Here is a 22,326-nt window from a genome sequence, read left to right on the forward strand (position 1 = left end):
TTTCTTGAACTTTCTTTCAGGAATAGTTCTCCAGGCTCCAGATTCAAAGCTCTTCTTTGGATGTTGGTTCCATTCTTTGTCGAGATAATCTAGATTTTAAATGCTAACATATACCAGTATTATTGAGGGTCTAAGAAGCATATTTTGAGCATTTTACTAATTTTTAAAGCAGATTTTTACACAACTTTTAAATCCTATATTTTTACATGCATGTTTCTTTTTAGTGGTGTTTCCCATACTATGCAAAAATAATGAAGATGAAGTGCAGAATAACTTGTGCCAGTTGGTCAAAAATGTCTTAAAGGGCATTTTAAGCACTTTATCATGGCAGTTTCACTTTAATGGTTTGTTTTTCAAAGCAAACCTGATGTCATGAATAGCTTTCCCACCCTCTCGAGCTCTGTGTTGCTTCTTTTGGCCAGTTATATCGCTCAGCTGGGCACGGATGAGTAGCTAAGTGGTTGGATATTAATAAAATAAAGTGGTTGTCACACATGAACTCCAGAGAGTTCCAAAGTTTTCATATCTCACATGGAATATACAGCTGGAAACACTCTGTTTCAGACAGTTTGGTTTAGTCGAGGGTTTTGCAGGACGGAGGACACCTGACACCTACTCATGTTCTCCCTGAGCCTGCGTAGGTTTTCTTCAGGTACTCCGGCTTCCTCCCACTTTCCAAAGATAGATTAATTGGTGATTCTAAACTTGGTGTGAATGCGGGGTAGATACAGGTCTTAAGCGCACAGATTAAAGTGCTCTTTGAATGTGTGTGAAAGCCCATAGAGTGATATATAAATCCAGTCTAGTTTATTCCATCTATTATTCTGTGATGCCACAGAATAAAAGTTCAGGGCTGCGCTACCTGTTTGAGAATCAGTCCATGCATAAAGGTAATTAAGATGAAAAGTTAACACCCTAAAGTTTTATATACCACATAAATAATGAAGTATTCTACAAACTCTTTGTCTAATACACGCTCAATTTTTACCATTTTGAGAGTCAAAGTTGTCTGTAAGAGTAGTTTACCAACACAGAAGGAAAAAAAACACTTTTTGAGTGGAGGGGACCTAAAAATACCAAATGGAGAAAAATAACACTCACATTCGTGCTGTCAAGCTGCAGCCTTTTAGGGGCTGAGGCCTTGACATTTGTTGACAGCAATACTATCCCCCACACCCCATCGCACATACACACATACTCTCACACAAACCACCTAAAATGATATAGCATGGTCTTGTCAAATCACAACAGTAATTACCTACACTTTCTTTCTGTCAGTGTGTGCGTGTACATTTTTGCTAAATTGAGTGTATATGGAACTGTTTTCACGTCTGTCAAAAATTCATCCATCTCTTGTTTTCCTGGTCCTTTGTGAGCATGTTAATGTCTGATATTTTGTTTTCATTTTATGTCAGTAATTCATTTATCCTTATATTTGTTTGCACAGTATTATCAATAGTGCTTATGTATTGCTTGATCGCCCTTCACGTTGAAGATCTCATCCTTCTTTTTTCCGCTCCATAGAAGTTGATACGTTCACTTATTCAGCAGTTGTTCATTATTTTATAACGTATATGTCTTTGTGTATAGGCCACTAAGGTGTCTGCTGATGGAGAGCAGGTTGAGGATGATGCTGACAGGATTCATAAACGAGCCGAGGACCTGGAGCAGTTCATCAGGGACACACTGCTCGGAGCTAAAGGTAGCAGAAATGAGAAGCACCTCTCCCCTATTAGCTTCCTCTATATCCTGCCAACTGGGATTTCAGGATTTATCTGTCTATTGTCTCACTAGTTTCATCTGTCATTAGAGTACATTTCATTAAATTAGAGAATATTACACGTAACAGATCCCAATGGGAAATTTGGGTTATTACATTTCAGGAGAGTGGGACAGAAGAGTATGAAAACGTAATGAAATGAATAATTATCATGACAGAACACATTAAAAACTCCATTTAAATAAAGATGCAGCATCTTCAGAATGACACTGAAGTTGAATTGCACATAAAATAATTACTGTGATAAGAGCAGTGTCATTACAACCAAGACTCATTTCAGCATTTACTCGGAGTAAACAGCTTGTATTCGTTCTATTCGATCATTATTCTTTGAAAGTGTGACATCTTCAAAGTGAGACAAACAAAACATCTTAGTACCCCCTTGTAAGATCACTAATGGAAAACGTAGCTCAAACACAGTCGCTGATGGGCCAGCTGCCAGTGCTCTGTGCCAGCTGCCGGAGTAAAGTGTTGCCTGACCAATAAAGACAGATCCAGCAGGCTGCAGCATCGCTAACCACGGTGATAAAGAGAGCACCTACCAAGATAATTGGGTGCAACAACTCAGTTGGCTTTGTTCGTTTTGTAGGTAGTTGGCAAGCAACTGTTCCATTACCTTGAAGAGTAGCTTCACGTGGCAAAAGAGGCTTCTAAAGCACAATCTAGCACATGTGCACATGAACTACAGTGCTACACAAAAATCTTGAGCCAGCCTGCCTTTCTTTTACTAGGAAAATGCGAAATATGTGCAGTGATTTATTGAAATGTGAACACATAATTATAGTGAAATAAACTGTACAAGGTAAAAACAGTTTGTACAATTCTAACAAGCTTAATGCACTACAAAATCGATATTTGGTATGAACACCTTTATTCTTCAGCACAGCCTGAACTCTCTTAGCCAGGTTTTCTTAGAATTGCTTTTAGTGCTCAGGAATAGTTCTCCAGGCTTCTTGAAGGACATTCAAAGCTCTTCTTTGTTTAAAAAATGCTGAGGTCTGGGGTCGTTGTAGGCCATGTCAATGACTGATGGTGGTGCATTGTGTATGGTTTTATTGCGCTAGCAGTGTGCTTGGGATCATTGTTATGCTGAAAAATGAAGCAGTTTTAAATCAGACACTTTTTCCAAATGGTATTGCCCGATGGATCAAAATCTGATGGCATTGTTCTGTGTTCATAATTGTTCATAATACCCAGTTTTGACAAGTTACCCAACACCACTGTTTGAAATGTAGCCCCAAACAATGATAGATCCTCCACTATGTTTTGTAGATGGCTGTAGGCACTCACTGTTGTACCTGCTTCCTGACTCCATGTATACATCTCTCTATACATTTTGACAATGCCTTGTTGCAATGTCTGCTTCTTGTGCAATAATGCACACCTCTTACTTAAAAATTGCTTCTTCCACTGAGATGGTTTCTGATGAGGCTTGAACAGTACATGGATAAACTGAGGGGCCAGATGAATCTCTTACATGCTGTTTTTTTGTTTTGTTTTGTTTTTTTCAGAAAACTGTTAATCTGCTGTCAGTAGTTCTTTAGGTCTGCCACTTCTTCTTTGGATTATCTCTTGTTTGCTTGGCATATCTCGGACTGCCAAGCAAGCAACATATTGGCGTTGCCTAACGATACAATTTCAAACTAGTTGTTTTTTACACTTGAATGATTCATAGTTCAGTGTTTAGGGCCTTAACATACAAAAAAGGAAGAAAAAAACGTTCTTCTGAAAATTGTCTGTTACAAGGAAAGGACTGAAAATAAGTGAAAAGCAGCCAATATCCAAATAGACATTTTGTAAGACCTTTAGAAAGCCTGGAAAACTGTTGATCAGGAACACTTTAAGAAGTTACTCTTCCTCCCGAGAATAATGGATCAACATCTTTGCACAATACTGTACTTATCTGTGTGGGTTTTCAGTCATCCAGGTCATGGTAATCTAGAAGCTTGGGGGGAAAAAGCCACTGGACTAATTTAAGTTTCGTGAAAAGTACTGTACTTGTTCAATCACGAATGGTAGCTTGAGCAGCATTGCTCATGCATACACAGATTCATGCTTCAATTATTTTTTTTAAGATTTTTTTCCACGTTGGCTTTTTTTAAAATATATTTTTCCATGGTAAATGGTCAGCTCCTGTTCACCAGCTCGTTGCTGTGGTGCTAAGTATGTACTGCAGAGTGGAGTTTAAAGGAAAAAACAATAAATAATAAAACAATAAAGCATTTTTGCTGTGTCTTGATAAGAGGCAAGAGAGTGGTGAATCAGAACGGTAATGTTGCATTTCAGAAAATTAGAACAACAAGCTTGTAGCTCGAAAGTAAATCTTTGTAGGTTTAAGAATTCAAACAACCCTGCTGCTTTGATTCACTGATAATAGAATAATATTGGCTTACAGCACCTTTAAAATAATTTTCAGTTAATTAGAACCAAAATATTTTCACAACTTAAAGGTATTTCTGCACTATTATTTGTTTGTTTGTTTGAGTTCTTCATGTGGTGTCTTTGTTTAACCACAAATCATATATTATCCATGTAGCCACAGATTTAGGGATAAGTACTGTCCAAAAGCGGGATGCTGGTGTAAAAGATTCTCTCAGAACTTTGCAGTTTTTTCCAGATGGTTTCCTCCAGCAGTGACAACTTCAGGCAGATTGCTTCTTTCTTTGGCTCTCTCTTACGCACACATGCGCCCACACACACGCACACACAAATATATACTCTGCATATGTAACTAGCAGGTCACTCAATTCAGCTCCAGTGTCCTTTTTTTTTTTTGCTGGTGCAGCTGCTGCATCTCCTCCTTCAGCTCTGTCAACAGTGGCTTCGTGACCAGCTTGTGATTAGTTTTCTCCTTTGACTCAACACAAAATAAACACAACAGATGATAACTCAAGTATAAAAGAGGTTTCACTGCTTTGTTTAGGGATTCCAAGCCATTAGCAGTCTTCCGTGTGGGAGTGGACGAGAATTGAGCGTGTAGCTTTTGAGCGTTTGTTTAGCCAAAAGTGCTTTTTTGCTCGACACTTTGGTTGTACTAGAACCCTTCATGCTCTTCTTTACCTACTATTACAGCTGACACCACATTTAGTCCCTGTTGTTTCAGTATTAGCCTTAAAGCGGACTACTACACTTTTTCTCTGGTAGTGTGTTGCAGTGGTGGAATCGAAATAAAATGGACGAAGTTTCGAATAATGAAGTTAGTTTATGTGCAAGTTATCCCTATAAAGACTTTGAACTATCCTAAATGAACAGTTTCGAACAATCGTTTGTACTCTTGGTTGTGTATGTCGCTGAGATTATATCCCTGATGTGGTTATCCCTGGCACATGGCTCTGGCTGTGGGAAAATCAGCCCATTTGTAAAGCCTCTGTTTACAAGGGACAGCCAGCAGTGAACTGGCTATTTGGGCACTAGCTTAAACAGTTTGTTGCAGACAGCGGGTGGACTCAGGTCCAGTGTAGGATGAACTGTGAAGAAAGAAAAGCTACTCCCCTTTTTTTCACGTTTAACAAAGTAAACATCAGTGACACAATTCAATGCAGTGTGCCATCACCAAGATATTTTTTTAACCCAGTGTATCTTTGGCATTAGAAAAAGCTGCCGATTTAAAACAGTCTCCACTGACTTGTTTTTGAACTCTCATTTTTAGATAAACTTTGCTGTCACAAAACTGTTTTTTTTCCCTATTCTGAGTATTTTTTTATGACTTGTATTCATGCTGGCTGGAAAAAGGTGTTTTAGCATGGACAAAAGACATGGACTAAAAACACTGCAGCTCCATGGCAACCACCTAAACTTTATCTGCTGATAAAAGCTCCATAGCGAGCGAATAAGTGGATCTTGAGTGCAGGTTGGTTTGTCACCTGTTTCCACAGTTGCTCCCCGTTGTCTAATGTGTTGTTCTCTGTATTTTCCCTTTCAATAACTGCTCCAGTTAGACAGTCAAAGCTTTAAAAAAAATAATATTCTTGTTGGTGAAAATAGTTACATATGTGCGTATGTGGCTCTAGTTTTAGTCACTTTATCCTGAGCAACTCTAATTGAATTGTACTTAGGCTTAGCACATATAAATCTATTTATAAGTGGCTCTTCCTCCCCTTTGCTGATATTAGGTGGGAACAAAAAACAAGTGTGCTTTTTCTAAAACTGTGTAGTCAAATAATGAATTATTTTGATTTCCACTATGAAAATTTTATGGCTTGTGTGATGAAAAGAAAGTTACTAAACCAACCCATTCTGGCTGGCTGTGATGAAACTGTCCTCTTCTTGTTGTTGCTCCCAGCTCTCTGGCCCTCTGCCTAATCATTGTGTGATTATGGTTGTGTGTGTGTGTGTGTGTGTGTGTGTGTGTGTGTGTGTGTGTGTGTGTGTGTGCGTGTGTGTGTGTGTGTGTGTGTGTGTGTGTGTGTGCGCGCGCGTGTGTTTCTGAGAGAGGAAAAGAGAGACTGTGTTGCAGCTCACTGGATGATTGAGAGCAGCAATTAGAGACTTAATTAGTGGCTATCACAAACGTGTGTGCGTGCACACACACACAACAGATACACAAACACTGATGCCAATGTACACACATTCATACAGCTGCGCATGCACAGCCATACACAGACACACATGCACACACATAATAATACTGTACACACTTTTCTCTGTGTGCGTGCCTGTGTTTACTAGATAGCATAATATGATTCCATCCACGTTTTAAGTGTTTAATTGGCTTTTAAATCCTACTATGTAATTATATGGCTGTGACACACACTTACAAACTCATAGACATACGCACACACAAATGCAACATGCGCACACATACACACATGCAGTACAGCTGTTCATTAGCATGATGGCTTTACTTCTGTCTTGGCTCTAATCACGTCATGTTTACATTTTAAATGAGCGGAAATGCTGCATTGCCACAACTGCGCACACATACACTCAGGCCCACCCGTACACAAACACCTTCCAAACACTCACATACTCCGTTTAAGTTTGAACTTACTTTAATCATATTGTGTTTACATTTCAAATGAGAAAGGATTGCAGCATTACAGCAGACACACAAACCACACAAACACACATTCAGTTTCCCCCTCTTCTGTTTTCCTTTTGCATAAGCAAATACACAGACACACTTCTCATTAGGCTGCAGCAGTTTGAATATCGTTGTGAGCCATAGAGTTTCTTTTTTTTACTGTATTTTCATTATTGATTAGTTTGAGATTTCACTGGCTGTAATTTAATTAAAGAGGGGCAGACATAAACTCCTTTCCTTTGAATGGAGCTTTAGGAGAAAGCGTGTGCGTTTGTGCGTCTTACTGTCAGACTTTGCCAAAGACAGAATGTCCATCAGGTTTGGCGTGTTCATCTGTTTGGCTGTGGTACATCTCTGTATATATGTAGATGATTTCTGTGTGCACAGAAGCGATGCTGTTTTCTGCATTTTTAAATTCTGCTTTGCAGCTGTTAGCAGGAATGAAAACAACAAAATGTAGCTTCTCAAACTTTTCCTAGCATCCACTTCTGTCACACCAGTCCTCTGCATGTCCTCCTTCACTCCTATGTGGTCGTCCTCTTTTCCTCTGGCCTGGCAGCACAGTATTCAGCAACCTTTGTCCAATACATCCACTATCCCTCCTCTGCACATGTCCAAACCATCTCAGCCATGCCTCTCTAACTTTATCTCCAAACTGCTCAGCCTGAGTTGTCCCTCTGATAATTCTACCTTATAATAATGTTGTGGACTGAACAGGCAAGATAATACTTGAAAACACACAATGTTTCCATCATTAGATTAAAGTCATACAGGTTTAGAAAATTCAATCTGTGGATGATGAATTTAGTAGTTTGTGCAGTTTCTGTCCACTACTTTGGCGATGGCTGAAATTTCTCAGCAGCTAATGGATTGCCATGAAATTTGTGCTGAATCATTTGCTGAATCATCGTTTTCCACGGGTGTCAAGCATATGGCCCTTGGGCCAGAACGTGCTCATCAAATTGTCCAATTTGTCTCACAGGTGGGTTTTGGAAAGTGTGACAGATTCAGAGGAGGAAGAAATAATGTTTGGAGTTTTTACTGCATTTTGGATCCAGTCATGCAAGTGACTTTCTGAACTAGGAATTTAATTTGAGCCAGAGATCAGAATTATTGTCAGTGTTCTGAACTGACAAAGACGTGCTCGTGTGTGTTTCTTTGTAGTGACAGTAAACTGACTGAATGTGGAAAATTGAGGCATGTTGTTGAAATTCCAATGATATTTCTTAAGAGTGTCCACTATCCGTTTTGTAAATTAACAGTTTGCCTGGTGTGAACATTTTCAGAATGTGTTTTTACTTCTTTGCACTAAACAGGACATTTTTCATGTTTTTATCCATCTTTATGGAGTTATTGTGCTTACACAATTGGGCTGTATATTGCCTATACACTAAAAGGAGATTGACCCTCTTGGCTGTTTGTCTTGTATATAACAGATTAACTACTGAATGTTGTCAAAGAAGCTGATCATAGTGACAAACACACAAAGAACTGACAGAGAAATCTTTAGCTCTGATAAATAGATTAGACTCTCCCTTTCATGCACCAAGCTCTGGTGTGTTAATGTTGTTTTTAAACTAAATTTGATCATCTAACAACTGAAAATACCCAGATTATTTTCCCAGGAGAGAGTAAAAAATAAAACTGAGCTAAAATATAAAGTGAATATGTCATTACAGGAATTGCTGGCCAGTGTATAAACTGACTTCATAAGCTGATTACGTGTCAGTGGTGTGTTTCAAAGCTTGTTTTGAAGTTCTTCTGCTCTTGGTTGCTGAAAGGTTTGTTAGTGAAGCTAAGCAGAACAGTTAAGGTGACTAAAATAAAAACATCTGAACTTAATAATACCTATATATTTTTAAAGTATAAAAGTTCATTATTAACCTGAGGAATTCACTGAGGAAATTTCAGTGAATCTGAAATGCTTGTAAAGCTGTGACTGCATGAATTGAGTCTGTCCACCTGCTGTGTTCTAAATTCACACTACTTTCACATTGTGTCTTTGTGTCCAGACCTCGAATCAAAGGCTGCTGAGTTGAATCAGTCTCTTTCACGGAGAGGTGGAACTCCAGAAAAAAGCCTGAGCGAGATGAAGGAGGAGATCCAGGCTATGCTGCATGAGATGAGGCAACGACAGCTGGGAGGGAAGAAAGTTATTGCAGAGGAGGAAAACAAGTATGGAAACACATGAACACATATGTACAGAGGTCATGTTTTTCTCTCTCCCACACACACACACAAAAGGAAAACTAAGTAAACAGACCGCCCATTGTTTTAGACATATGCAACGGAGTGTGTGCAAACCATAAGGTGGTAATATACAGAGATAAAATATGCTAACAATTATGTCTGAGTACAAGAGAAAAAGTGAGCATCCATGCTATGGGCACTTTTTGAGGATGCTTGATGTTTCTCTTTCTCGCTGTCTTCATTATTTTATTTTATTTTTTGTAGAATTTGTAGCTCCAAATCACAACTGTTATCTCTAGGTGCTTTATAGTGCAAAGAAAAAACAAACTACAGTATAATGGTGGAAATCACAACAACCAGACAAAAAAAATCTATGATCAAGCACTGGGTGATGGTGGGAAGGAAAAACTCCCTTTTATCAGGAAGAAACCTCCAGCAGATGCAGATTCAGATAGAAGCAATCATCTGCTGTGACAGGTTGGGGGGTGAGGGTGAAGCGAAATGAAGAAAGGAGAGCAGGGGGAGACAAGACGAAAGAGTCCATATGGGAGAGAGAAGACACAACAGTGCCATGTAAACACACAAAGAATAAATTGAGGTGAGTGGAGATGAAGTGCTCAGTACATCACAGTCCTGCAGCAGCCTGAACCTATATCAGCATAACCAAGGGATGCTGAGGGTCATGTGATAAAGCCAAAAGTATAAGCTTTATCAAAAGGCCAAAGTTTAAAGTCTAATCTTAAGTCTGTCTACCAAATTCAAACCGGGAGCTAGCTCCACAGGAGAGGGGCCTGATAGCCGAAGGCTCAACCTCCCATTCTGCTTTTAAATACAATATGAACCACAAAATGCTCTATTAAGATAATAAAGTACTACTGGCTCTTTAAGATATGAGGGGGCCTGATTGAGGAAGATATGAGGGGACTTTCTACAGTAAATGGGATGGTTCTTATACTCAAAGCGCTTTATACAACATTATACATCACCCATTCATTCAAGGACTTTTTTCTATGCTTAAGCGCTTTCTGTCTAACATTCAAACACATTCACACTCAGACGGAGGCATTGGAGAGCAACTTGGGGTTAGTATCTCGCCCAAGGATATTTGGCATGCAGACTGGAGCAGCCAGGGATCAAACCACCAACTTTCTGATTAGTAGATGACCTGCTCTACCACCTGAGCTACAGCCACCCTGAAAATGTGAGGAGAATGATTTTAATTCAATTCTTGATTTAACCGGAAGCCAAAGAGAGACGCCACCATCTGGGAAATATCATCTTGCTGCAGCATTTTGGATCAACTGAAGGGTTTTCTGAACAATCTGGTAATATTGGATTATAATAGTACAGCTTGAATGTTCTGAATGCTTATTTAATTCACAAACTCGCTTTTCAGCATCACTTTGAAACATGATGTTTCTAAATTTTGTGATAATGAAGAGATAAAAGAATGCAGATGAAAGAAATCAACACATTTGTTTGATGTGACTCCAAGATTCCACCTACCAGTTATTTTGCTCTCACTTGTTCAAGACTTTGCATTTACTTTGAGCTGTTTTTACTCATGAATTTGTGAGTGGTGCCAGGACATTGTTCCAATGTGTACAAAACACTCTGCTTCAGAGATTTTCTCTCACTTGTAAATACTCGGTTTGATTTTAGCAAGGTTGCTGCCTGGGTAGAATAGAATAGAATAGAATAGAATAATCCTTTAATTGTCCCACAAGGGGAAATTTGGATGTATCAGCAGCAAAAACACACATATACAAACAGGGTAGAGTGTGCAGAAGGCAGGAAGTAAGAAACACATTCGCTTTTTGCAAAATCACCTTTTGTATTGTCACAAAGTGGACATTTCTACTTATAGTTTGCAGTAAATTAGTTTGGAAACAAATTAAACTTGTGTGTAATTACTTTGTAAATGCACTATGTTTGTCTGTGGTCATTTAAATACAGAAAATTCTGCCGCGTGTATTGATAAAGTAAACTGCAAATGATGTCAGACTTGATATTTTCAAGAGTTAGATAGTTAGTTTCATTTAGATTCTAATTGTTTATGGAACTTTCCGTGAATGCCGGGAATAAAAGAAAATCACCTTCATTTGTAAAACAACACAGCACTGAGTATTTGGAAAATTGTTAGGTAATATGTAGAGGTTAAATTAAGCAAACCCATCATTCCTTTGATTGTGATTGATTTCTTTCTTTTTTTGGACACTGGGTATCAGATGTAAACCACTCCCACTTACAGAGATCTGATTGCTATATGTCCTAAATCCCTGTTGATGTTTCCCCCTTTGCGTTCCCACACTTTCTCTGTCTTTCTCAGTGCATTTGATGGAATTAGTAATCTATTCCCGTCTTCCCTCCTTTGCTCCCTCTCTTTGTCTGTCTCTTTGAGCAGTAAATGTTGACAAGGTCGATGAGTTAATTAAAAGTATCACCGCGGGGGCAGAAGCGGAGAGAGACACAGCCATACAAAGAACAGGTAGTGAGAAGAAAAGTCACAGAGGGACAGGGGAACAGCTAACAGATGGACAGCGAGTTGTGATGGGAAAACATATGAGGAAAAACAGAGACAAAGAGAAGTTGCCACTGCTATTCAGTGACTTGTCTGTCAGTTCACAGTGCATTATTTCACTGAACCCTGAGGGGAGCAAAGAAAACGCTAGCAAAAAAAAAGTGCTAAAATGAGCAAAGCTGGCACAATTATGCATACTGTTTATATTTTATTTAGATATGCCAGAGTTCAAAAACTTTGCAGTGTGCTGCAAATGTTACTTTCATTCATATGCAGCATTAGTATATAATGATGTTGTAATAATTAATTGTTAGATGCGCCTGTTATATTTTTTTAACTTTGACTTTCTCTTGCTATTCTCCACAGGGTTCATTAAATTTTCATCAGATCAAATCATTACCTTCCATATGTCCCTAAAATTATATGAAATTGTCCTCTGAGTACTCTTAACTGGAGGACACTAGATCCTTGTAGTCCTTTTTAATGCTGAAGGTGAAAAATTGCACTCATTACAGGACTCACTGGTAAGCATATGGCTACTAAACTGTTTGAAATTATTTCTGCTTTCTAAAAGTTCACATCATGGCAATAATTGCAAAGAAGTAAAAGCTGCATTCAAATCTGGATGGGTGATTAAATAAAGTAAAGCCAATTCAGACAAGTTAGGTTTCATGTCATGTTTACTGGACAATATGGGTGTCCAGAGGTGAATGACATAACTCAGAAAAACGTTGCACTGTAATTCAGGGCTCTATAAATAAAACTGAATTGAATTGAAATAAACGGTATAATTGATGGTTAAGATGCATGCTGGTGGGCACATCGCACAATCAAGTGTTCTGTGCAACAAGATCAGTGTATGCAGACAAAGTTAAGCTGAAAGGTATTTAGAATTCCAACTTTTACTTGCTTCATCTCTCAGTTAAAGAAGTGGTTTTAACAAAATTTGTAGCACAATGTTAAAAAAGGTAGAGTGATCCTGCACATAAACGGTGCTTTATCTTTGTTGAGACAGGATTTCACACGGGTTTGTGTTAACCATGTGTTGCATGTTCTTATGAGCTCTCATTGGCATGCATTCTGTGATTCACACCTTGGAGCAGAAGTCTCCTCAAAATACGCCGGGTGACCCAGTCTTCTTGTTGGGCCTGAGGATTGCTGAAAAAACTTGTGGCTACAAACAAGAGTTGAAAACACCACAATTTGCAGTGAAAGCGCCTGCAGCCTTTGAAACCAAAGACAGAGTTTCACAGTATGTCAGATTGGTGCTCTGTGAACGTTTTCCCCTGAGCCTGAGTTTTCCCCTATGTACACATCCTCTGATGCCCCGAGCCAGCTAAGGAAGAGAATATTTGCTACAAGCCACCCAAAATGTGAAGTGGTGACATTTAGGTGTCTTCAACATGACAAGATGTCCAAGTTGAAAATGCTCAATGTCTTGGTTGTTGCAAAACAATCATAGCTGCCCACTGGCTAGTTTTCCTTTTAAAGTTTTTCATTTTGAGAAGTCTTTTCTGGAAACATTCATGATGATACACCGCGTTATGCAAAAAGCCCCCTAAATTCATATAAAGCCTGAAACAGGGGCTTGAGAAAGTTTACACTCTGCCAACTTTCTCACCTTCATACAGCTGGCCGTGTATGCGATGGCCATGAATGTTGCAACATAAGTTTCAGAGATTGTACTCTCCCATCCAATTTTGTCTTTGGAAATATGTGGTGGTAGAGACTGTTTGAACACCTATGAAGTATTTCTGATGGAGTATACTGGCTCTCTAAGCAATCAGTGCTCTGCTCTTTCATTTGCTGGATGCCTGGTACCACACCGCTCACCTGAAAGCCATACACTCACTTGCTTCTACTGCTGTTTTCATTTTATTTCATAGCCTAGAATGCACATGGAGTGTCTGAGTCTGCCTTTCCCTATGAGGAAAATGACTATTGTCACCTCCCCATTCTCAGGCTTGCTGAGCCTGATGTTGTAAAAAGAGAAAATGGATTGTTCTGTAAAAGCCAAACACAAACATTATACATAAATACATTCGCAAATGATCCATCCCATGTTAGATACTCAGTGTGTACTGCACTTAGGATGAGAACAGCACAACAAAACTATTAAATTTTAATGAAATGTCCCTTAAACAAAGCCTGATGACAGCTTAAAATTCCTTTTATATTAAACAAAGTCTCTGGATTGTTGGCTCTGGATATTTGTTGCAGCAAGTTGAATGCAAAATTTATGCCTCGGAGTATTTCTCAGACAGGCAGCCTGATGAGGCTCGGTTGTTAGGTTTTAGTTATCTTTTAGAATCTTGTTTTCTTCCAGTTTTATTTATTGCTGTTACTTATACAGCAAATTCTGCTGCAGTGTATATTACCACGTGTTGCTTTACCCCCTCACCCACACAGACACGGATGTTAAAGTGATATTTGCAATGTTTTACATTGCTGCAATTTAATCTATCTTAGCCTGAGGGGTCAATAGACAAACGCTGCTAATTTCAGACCCACATTTCAGTGTTCAGTCATATGGAGTGATTATTGTCTTCAGACTAGCAGAGGCTCTTTCACACATGGCAGTAACTCCCATCCTCTTGTCTCTTCTGTGGATTCTAGTATTCACTTGTGATACTTTAATCCACTGTTCTACTAAGTCATGTATGACACTGTGCAGTAACACTGTGGGATTTAATGGAAATAATCCAGTCTCTCTCTCTCTCCTCTTTCTCCATTTAGTTTAGCAGAAGAGTTGTATCAGAAAGTCCAAAGACTCTTTGGTAAACCGCATCAGGCCACTGAAGACCTCAAGGCAGAGGTGACAATTAATTTTACTTATTTGTCTTCAGTTTTACTAAATGAATGGCTTAACACCTCCTTATCTTCTTTCTAAGATAAAAGAGAAGCTTTCGGACCATGAGAAGAAGCTCAGGGATGCCCATGGTCTGCTCATCTTTGCCCAGGGACAGACAAGTCTGGCTGGCTCACTGGCTTACCAAAACCAAGCTAACCTCACAGCCCTGGAGGTACAAGCACGAGTTTACATTGTGACCTCGTGTCCAAACTGTGTGTTGTGATGTCAGTTAGTTAAATGTTCTCATAATGTGGTAAGCAAAGCCTCTTTAATTATCACATTGACAGTGGATTCTGTAAAAACACCCTTCTGTTGGCATGCCTACAGTCTTTATAATTACTTGTCATCCTTTAAAGCTTCGCTTAACTGGTGAATTGCAAAATATTCAGTTTCTGCAGGTATGATCTCCAGTCATTTGTATTTCTCTACTCCAACAGATTTCATTAAGGGAAACAAGGCTTTAAGGTGAAAACAAGTTATTCAACAAGAGGTTACTGGCAGCCAAACAAAGATATCTAGCCTAGCCCTCTTGCATGTTAAGGCGGAGAACTAAAGTCGTGCTGCTTCTCTCACATGTGACATGCTTGACATTATATGGAGTGCACCCAGAACAAAGAAGTATTTTTATTTAAACTGTCATTGTGTTTGTCGTATACTCTAAAGTGCTGAAGCTGCAGTATTTCATAAAAGCCGACTCTGAACCTGAAGCATCTACATGAACACTGCTGTGTGATGTCTTTGTTGCTCCCCATTCACTCTGTACTTTCTACTGTGGCCTGGATAGCTACAGAAAAGAGCACCAAAATGACTGTTTGCACATTTTTGTACCCTTTCATGCACTTGAGAGAGACCAGTGCACAAATTTATGCTCATACCAATAAGCATGTTCAGGTCTTTAAAAAATTGGGGCGTGAGTCACAAAGTAAAAGGCATGAGGCCACACATTACCCAACGTCTGATAGTAACGTTAACGTTTTAAGTGTATTTTATTTCTGACTTTATACATAAGACAATTAAATCTTTTAGTTTCTGTCTCCTAAACTGAAAAAACAATAAAAATGCTTAATAATCCCAAAGACTGAAATTCACCATCTATAAATCATTGACGCCACTTAATCTTTTTTTGTTGAGAAGCCTTTTGCATGTGATTAATCATCAAGAAGAGCTCAGATGCAGCATAACCTCTAACAGAAAAAAAATAGCAACATTTATTGAATAGATTATTCTACATATCCTACAGGAAAGATTATACAGTCTTCTATCTCTGACACACTCAATCAATATAGCCATTTCATTAGATACACCTTGCTAGTTACGGCTCACTACCCCTTTTGCCCTCAGAACTGTCTTAATTCTTTGTGGCACAGATTCAACAAGGTCCCAGAAACACTGCTTAGAGATTTTGGTCCATATCAACCCGATGGCATCACACAGCTGCTCCAGATTTGCCAGCTGCACATCCATGATGTAAATCTCCTAGTCCACCACATTGCAGAAGTTCTCTGTTGGATTGAGAGCTGGTGACTGTGGAGGTCATTAAACTCATTGTGATGAAACCAGTCTGAGATGATTTGAGTTTTGCAACATAGCACGTTATCCAACTGGAAGCAGCCATCAGAATGTGGGTACACTGAGGTAAAGAGATGGACTTGGCCTGCAACAATATTCGGGGAGGCTGTACTGTTTGAATGATGCTCGGTTGGTACTAAGAGGCTCAAAGTGTGCCTACAACATACCCCCACACATTACACCACCACCAGCAGCCTCAACCAGTGGTGTAAGGCCAGATGGATCCATGCTTTCATGTTTTTACCACCAACTCCTGACCCCACCATCTGAATCTGGTCCTGTTTTCTTTTAATGCAGAGGAAGCGATCTGCAGTCAGCGGAGTGAAACAGGAAGCACAGAAGGTTCTTAGAGAAGGAGAACGTCTACTGGGTGAAGCGAACCAGCTTTCTGACAATGTCAACAAAGAGATCGAGGTATGGAAATAAACCTTTCGTACTCTGTAACACTTTAAACCTCTGTCCACTCTAGAATATTCTGCCTCAGGTTAGTTGTATTGCTTTTGTCTCCAAGAAAGACAAATTTCAGTTCGGCACATATAATGTTATTGTTATGTTTTATTAGCATTAAAAGTCGCTTTTATGTAGATCTGAGTCTCTGTTCTCTGTTCATAGGACTTGGAGGAAATGTCGAGTGAGCTCGGTACTCTTCATGGCCAGCTGGATGACAGAGTCAGTCACCTCACTTATGGTTTGAGCGATGGTCGCCTGGCTTATCGCGTGCAGGATGCAGAGGAACATGCCAAGCAACTGAACGACTCTGCAGCCATTTTAGATGGGTAAAGGGAATATACTTTTACAGTACAGAAAAGCACACACGTAGGCCCAGGTAGTATTTACTTCAGGCCAAGTGTGATTTTAAAACGGGTTCATGTTGCTTTCTAGAAGTATTTTTTATAACATTTGCTGGTTACAGCTTTTTTTTCAGTTTCATGTTACTGTAAGTTAAATATCCAAATCGACTCTTAAGCGCTAAAAGCACACCATCATCAACTGCATGCTCAGCTTCACAGTTCAGTTAAGCTGGAATATATTATGCTCAAGTCCACCCAAAATCAAACTAATGGCAGTAAATGTTGAGACATGAAAAGTTCTGGAAATTCTCATTATAACTTCCACTTTAATGTAATTGCTTACCAAAGTGTGTATAACAAATAGAATAGGAAAGCAATGTCCATTTCTTTCTTTCCCCCCCTCGCTTCACAGTATTTTGGCTGAAGCTAAAAACCTTTCCTTCAATGCGACAGCCGCCTTCAATGCCTACAGTAACATTAAAGCGAATGTTGATGCAGCAGAGAAGGAAGCAAAGGCAGCCAAACAGAGGGCGAGCGAGGCGCTGGCACTGGTAAGAGGACGTGCACTGTCACGTATGGAAACACATGCTGTATGTAACTCGCCCTGTATTCAGCTACTGTAGATACCAAGCACAAGCAGTTTAGCCATCCGGACCATGAAAGTGTTCTCTCAGCACAAAAGATAGTGTGTGTGTGTATCGCATGCTGTAACAGTAATGTAAGCTTGTGCTCTCCATTAGTCATGGCTGAGGGATCAAAGCACAGCTCTGTCCCTCTTCTTCCTTCCCTCTCTTTCTCATTATCATGACTCACACCTGAATTCTTCCTTTTTCCTTCTTTTATTTTTTAATTTGTCCCGTTTCCTATTCCCTTTCTTTTTTTTACCCTATTTTTGTCCTTTTCCCTTGCCGTTTTCCTTTTTTTTTTTTTTTTTTTTTTAAACATTCGCCTTCATCTTTGATTTTTTTTTCTCCATGTATTTCTCTCTTCTCTCCTTTTTCACTTTAATTTCCTCTGAGCCAGTTCATTCGTCTGACCGTCATTCTGCTGATACTTTACCCTTCTCTTGTTGACTCATGCGGCTCGTTTGCTTTTTTTGCCACCTTTATTTTTTCTTTTCCTTTGGCAAGTAATATGTAAAGGGCTAAAAGTGAAAAGCAAAGGGATGAAAAAATGATTCAAAGGGTGGAACACGGAGAAACAAAGTGATGAATAGTTTAGTAATTTGAATCCCTTTCTTAGAGGATCATTTAGCAATGCGAAGTAGTTATGCTTTGATCTTACAGTCGGTACCTCTGTGTGCAGATTACTGCACCTTTACATTTTTATTTTTTTTTAATTTGTGTGTGAACCCAAAAATACTTTATTCTGATGGCATTTTAAGTCACACAATTTGCACTGTTGCTCCTTGTATGCAGGCTTTAGGTCCAGAGATCCCAGTAAAGGAAGCAGCTCGAGATGCCCTGCAGAAGAGTCATGTACTGTTGGATCAAGCTAAACAACTTCAAAATGAGGTCCAAGGTATTGTCGGTCTATGTGTATCCAGAATGTATACTATATATAATGCAAGAAATAGGTTCCTTATACAATATAAACAAGCCTTCCAATTTTAGAGCAGTTTATCTGATATCACTGTCGTCCTACATTTGCCTCTCTATGCCTTTTTCTCAGTCACTCTTTCCCATTAGGGAGGTGAGGGAAGTGATTTCATTAGCAGGCGGCCTTGGCTTCAAATCAAACCACCATCATCATTTACTTTGTGTGTGTTGTGTGTGTGTGTGTAGAGAATGCAGCTGGTGTGGCCGGGCTGAAGGGCAGAGTTAAAGCAGCGAAAGACAAAACCAAAGACCTGCTGAAAGCTGTCAATGGAACCATGGCAACGCTCAACGCCATCCCCAACGGTATGATTGCATCATTGTGTGTGTGTGTGGCTGTGCATGCACACACAAGTGTGGGCGAAAGATAAAGAGAGAGTGGATCAATATCAGTGTGTGGATAGAGGTCAGTTGCTCGGGTAAACTCAACTTGACACATGTCAGTACTCACAGATACGCACTCGGAAATGCACTGCGGCGATAGCAAAGTTACTGAACTGAAGTGTTACACATGTTTGTGTTTGGATCGACACACAGAAAGCTCTCAAATGTAGCAATGGTAACAGTTCAACATGGAAAAAAATTTGCCTTAAAAATAAATGAATATGAATAATAAAGAGATTTTTACAGGATTTCCCTAGTGTGATGTCACCGTCCGCTTAGAGCAAATATTCAGCGTGATACTTTTATAGTTTCAGTCTCAAACAATAAAATCTGTTCATAGACTGACCCTATGCAAGTGTTGTATCAAAACAAGCTGTGTTTTTATTCTAGAGACTGGTCAGGTCCAGCATGATCAGAGCAGGGTTTCACATTTACCCATCCAAGTTTCACTTTCTTTTACTCTGATGTCTAAGAACTATAATCCTTGATACTAAGTGATGAATATTTAAAATTATTGTGCAGCGTGAACTGAGAGAGCATATATCTGTGTGCATGCGTGCCTGTGTATGTATGTAATGTGATGCCTTAATCGAACCAAATTAATGCCAGTCTTTTGTCTGTGGAACTTAGAGTCCAGATGTGACCTAAGAGCTATCTTGTTATTTCTTTTTAATACATAAAAATGATGGTAAATGAACTGAACAGTAAAGTAAAGTATATATTTGTTTAAAAATTTGGGTTTGCACAACATGAATGTAAATTATGGCAGTTACAGTACACATCTTTTATGTTTCATTCTTTGACAGACACAGCAGCTAGGCTAGCAGCCACAAAGGCTGTAGCAGCGGATGCTAATGCCACAGCCATCGACGTCCTGGAGCGTCTTGAAGATTTGAACCTGCGACTTGGTGGACTAGAGCGCAACTACACTGACCTGAAGGAGACTGTCAGCGAAGCCAATCAGATGATCCAGGACCCTGAGAAAAACAGTAAAGTGCTTTTCTTTTGGTAGTTAGTATGCGTAGTCTAATATTAGTAGGCAGGTAGTAACTAATTACTCTTTCTTTACTCTGAAAAGAGTGAGCTTTTGAACATTTTTGCAACTCTTACATCCTAATTTGATAAATTAATATCAAAATGCTGAGAATGATCAACTGGAACATTTCCAAACTTTTATCTTGTTGTTGTCTCAGATCTACGTAAATTCAAAATTGAAATTTGATATATTTCTCTCTGTTTCTCTTTTTTCAATCCCCACAGCAATCAGTATGTATATTTCACTTACTTTAATTTGAGCACGTATTATACGTGGTGCACCAATACCATATTATAATTGCAATATCTCACATATTTGTTTTGCTTAAATACAACAAATCACAGAGTACACACTGTATTGAGTCAGCGCGCTCTTCAGTCAGTATCGCCTATGGCGGCATAGGCTGATTTCAACAGCAGTATTGGAGCACCACCCATTAATATTGTGATTATCTTTAATAGCTACACGGTAAACAATAGTTGCTTCTAATAAAGCCTCCATTCGGCATGAGCATGAGAGCTCTGCACACTGCAAGGCATAGCACTTCTTTTTTAATTTTTATGTCTTCTCTTTATTTTTATCTTTCCTGGATCTTAAGCTGATACAATTTCTCCAAGTAAATAAATTAGAAGCAGTTCTCTTTGAATGCTGAGTTACACTAATTGTTTGGCTCTTACTGGCTTTGCCATCTTTCTGTCTCTTCCTCCATATTTCTCCTCCTCCAGTGATTTCCTCATCTACTATTATTTTTGCTTCGTCTTCTGCAAGCTTTCTCTTTCTCTCAGCTGCAGTACTGTACCGAATAGTATCATGATAACAACTATGGTAGTGTTCTGTATCGTTGTTGTATTTGATCTCTCTCTACCTTCAGTTCATGCTGCAGGAGCAAAAGTGAAGGATTTGGAGGACGAAGCTGACAGGCTGTTGGAGAAGCTGCAGCCAATCAAAAAGCTACAGGACAATTTGAGGCGCAACATCTCCCAAATAAAGGAACTGATTAACCAGGCCAGGAAACAAGCTAATTCAGTAAGTTGTTGACACACTGCCATGTACAACTCCTACTCATAGTTGTAGGAGATCACATGTTTTATAGTAGTTTAATGTATAATAAATCTCAGCAAGTTTTCATTTATTTTATAAGATCTTGTGCAAGATTTATTATGATTTATTTGAACTTCCAGAAGCATTTGTGGCTGGCTAACACTTGGTTGACCAGGAAACAGTTGGACTGAATGTTGTTACATGTACGAGGCCCAGCCGTGGGTCTAGTAGGCTTGGTTTCTTTTGACGGCTTTCTTCCACCTCACCCCTGGGAGCTATTTAGAAACATGTCAGTGCCCAGCGGTTGGTTAAAACTCTGTTGCAGGACTATCTATGGCATAATAATTCAGGCATAATCTGCCTGCATTTATAAATTAGATATCAGTCTATCTGAGAATGATTGCTCTCAGTTCAAGTTGGACTTGAGGGCAAACACCAGATGTTTTTTTTTAAATACTTGTGTTTTATTATACAATATATAGGACAAATTCAAACTAAAATCGAAGATTCCTTTTTGTGGAAACATTCTTAATTCCTTCACTCTTTCTTCCTGTTTACAGATCAAAGTATCAGTGTCTTCGGGAGGTGACTGTCTCCGTAGTTACCGCCCTGACATCCGAAAGGGGAGGTATAATACCATCATTCTTCATGTCAAAACCACCACACCTGATAACCTGCTATTCTACCTGGGATCAGCCAAATATGTAAGCACATCTCAGAAAAACACAGGAGCATAAAATCAAAAGTAGTTTGAACTTGTACAGAACTAGAACATATATATATAGTATTTCATGAAATCAAAGCAAATAAAAGAAAAAAACGTAACTTTAATTTATTGGTGATGAAATCTATTGCCTTAAAAATGTGTCTTTATGTCACAATTTAAATATGAAAATGTTCATTTTTTAAAAAATGTTTCATATCGATGCATTGTTCTCATTTATGAAGAGCACCATAACATATTTTTCTTCTCTTGAAGCGTTCTCGTATACCATTAGTCTTAATCGAAAATGCCTGCATTAAAAAGCACACACACTTGTCTCTTTCCCATAAACCGGCCCTCTCACACACCTTACAGGTATTCCCAAAGTGGCTTGTCTAATATGTGAATAACTAATACACATTGGCACATACTTGCAGGCACCTTATAAACATAGCACTAATTTAAGTCACCATGCTACTCCCAAGGTGTGCATACGTGTGGGTTTGGTTGTAAACACATGTGTGTATCTTGATGAGCAGCACCAATTAACAACAAGTTTATGTTGCCATGTACTTTAGCCTGATTTCCCCTGAGAAATCTTCACTGCATCTGACTGGAAAGTGTGGAACATTCATATGTGTGTGTTTGTGTGTCTCTACTATTTTCTGATGGTGAATAATTCAGTTTGTATAGTAATTTTGTGTGTGTGCATGCACGCCTCTTACATTTTTTCTAATAGCGTGTAATACTAGTTGAATAGTAACGATGCTGCCCTGTGATCTCTACTAATGAATAATCGGCATTACCCTGGGGAGACCAGAAAGATTAGTGCATGCACTTGT

At 39.0% G+C, this 22,326-nt stretch overlaps 1 protein-coding gene across 3 annotated transcripts in view; it reads left to right on the plus strand.

Moving 5' to 3' along the window:
- Positions 1–22,326, plus strand: part of lama2 (laminin, alpha 2) — a 215,613-nt gene that overhangs the window by 163,147 nt on the left and 30,140 nt on the right. For all 3 annotated transcript variants that reach the window (XM_063495049.1, XM_063495053.1, XM_063495052.1), the window contains exons 38-49: positions 1,591–1,702; positions 8,816–8,978; positions 14,251–14,329; positions 14,406–14,537; positions 16,232–16,348; positions 16,547–16,710; positions 17,138–17,276; positions 18,144–18,246; positions 18,510–18,626; positions 19,511–19,693; positions 20,612–20,766; positions 21,342–21,485. In XM_063495049.1, coding sequence (XP_063351119.1) covers positions 1,591–1,702; positions 8,816–8,978; positions 14,251–14,329; positions 14,406–14,537; positions 16,232–16,348; positions 16,547–16,710; positions 17,138–17,276; positions 18,144–18,246; positions 18,510–18,626; positions 19,511–19,693; positions 20,612–20,766; positions 21,342–21,485 — 1,608 coding nt within the window. The remainder of the gene's footprint in view (positions 1–1,590; positions 1,703–8,815; positions 8,979–14,250; positions 14,330–14,405; positions 14,538–16,231; positions 16,349–16,546; positions 16,711–17,137; positions 17,277–18,143; positions 18,247–18,509; positions 18,627–19,510; positions 19,694–20,611; positions 20,767–21,341; positions 21,486–22,326) is intronic.

This window comes from Pelmatolapia mariae, linkage group LG15 (assembly GCF_036321145.2).
Source record: "Pelmatolapia mariae isolate MD_Pm_ZW linkage group LG15, Pm_UMD_F_2, whole genome shotgun sequence".
NCBI lineage: Eukaryota > Metazoa > Chordata > Actinopteri > Cichliformes > Cichlidae > Pelmatolapia > Pelmatolapia mariae.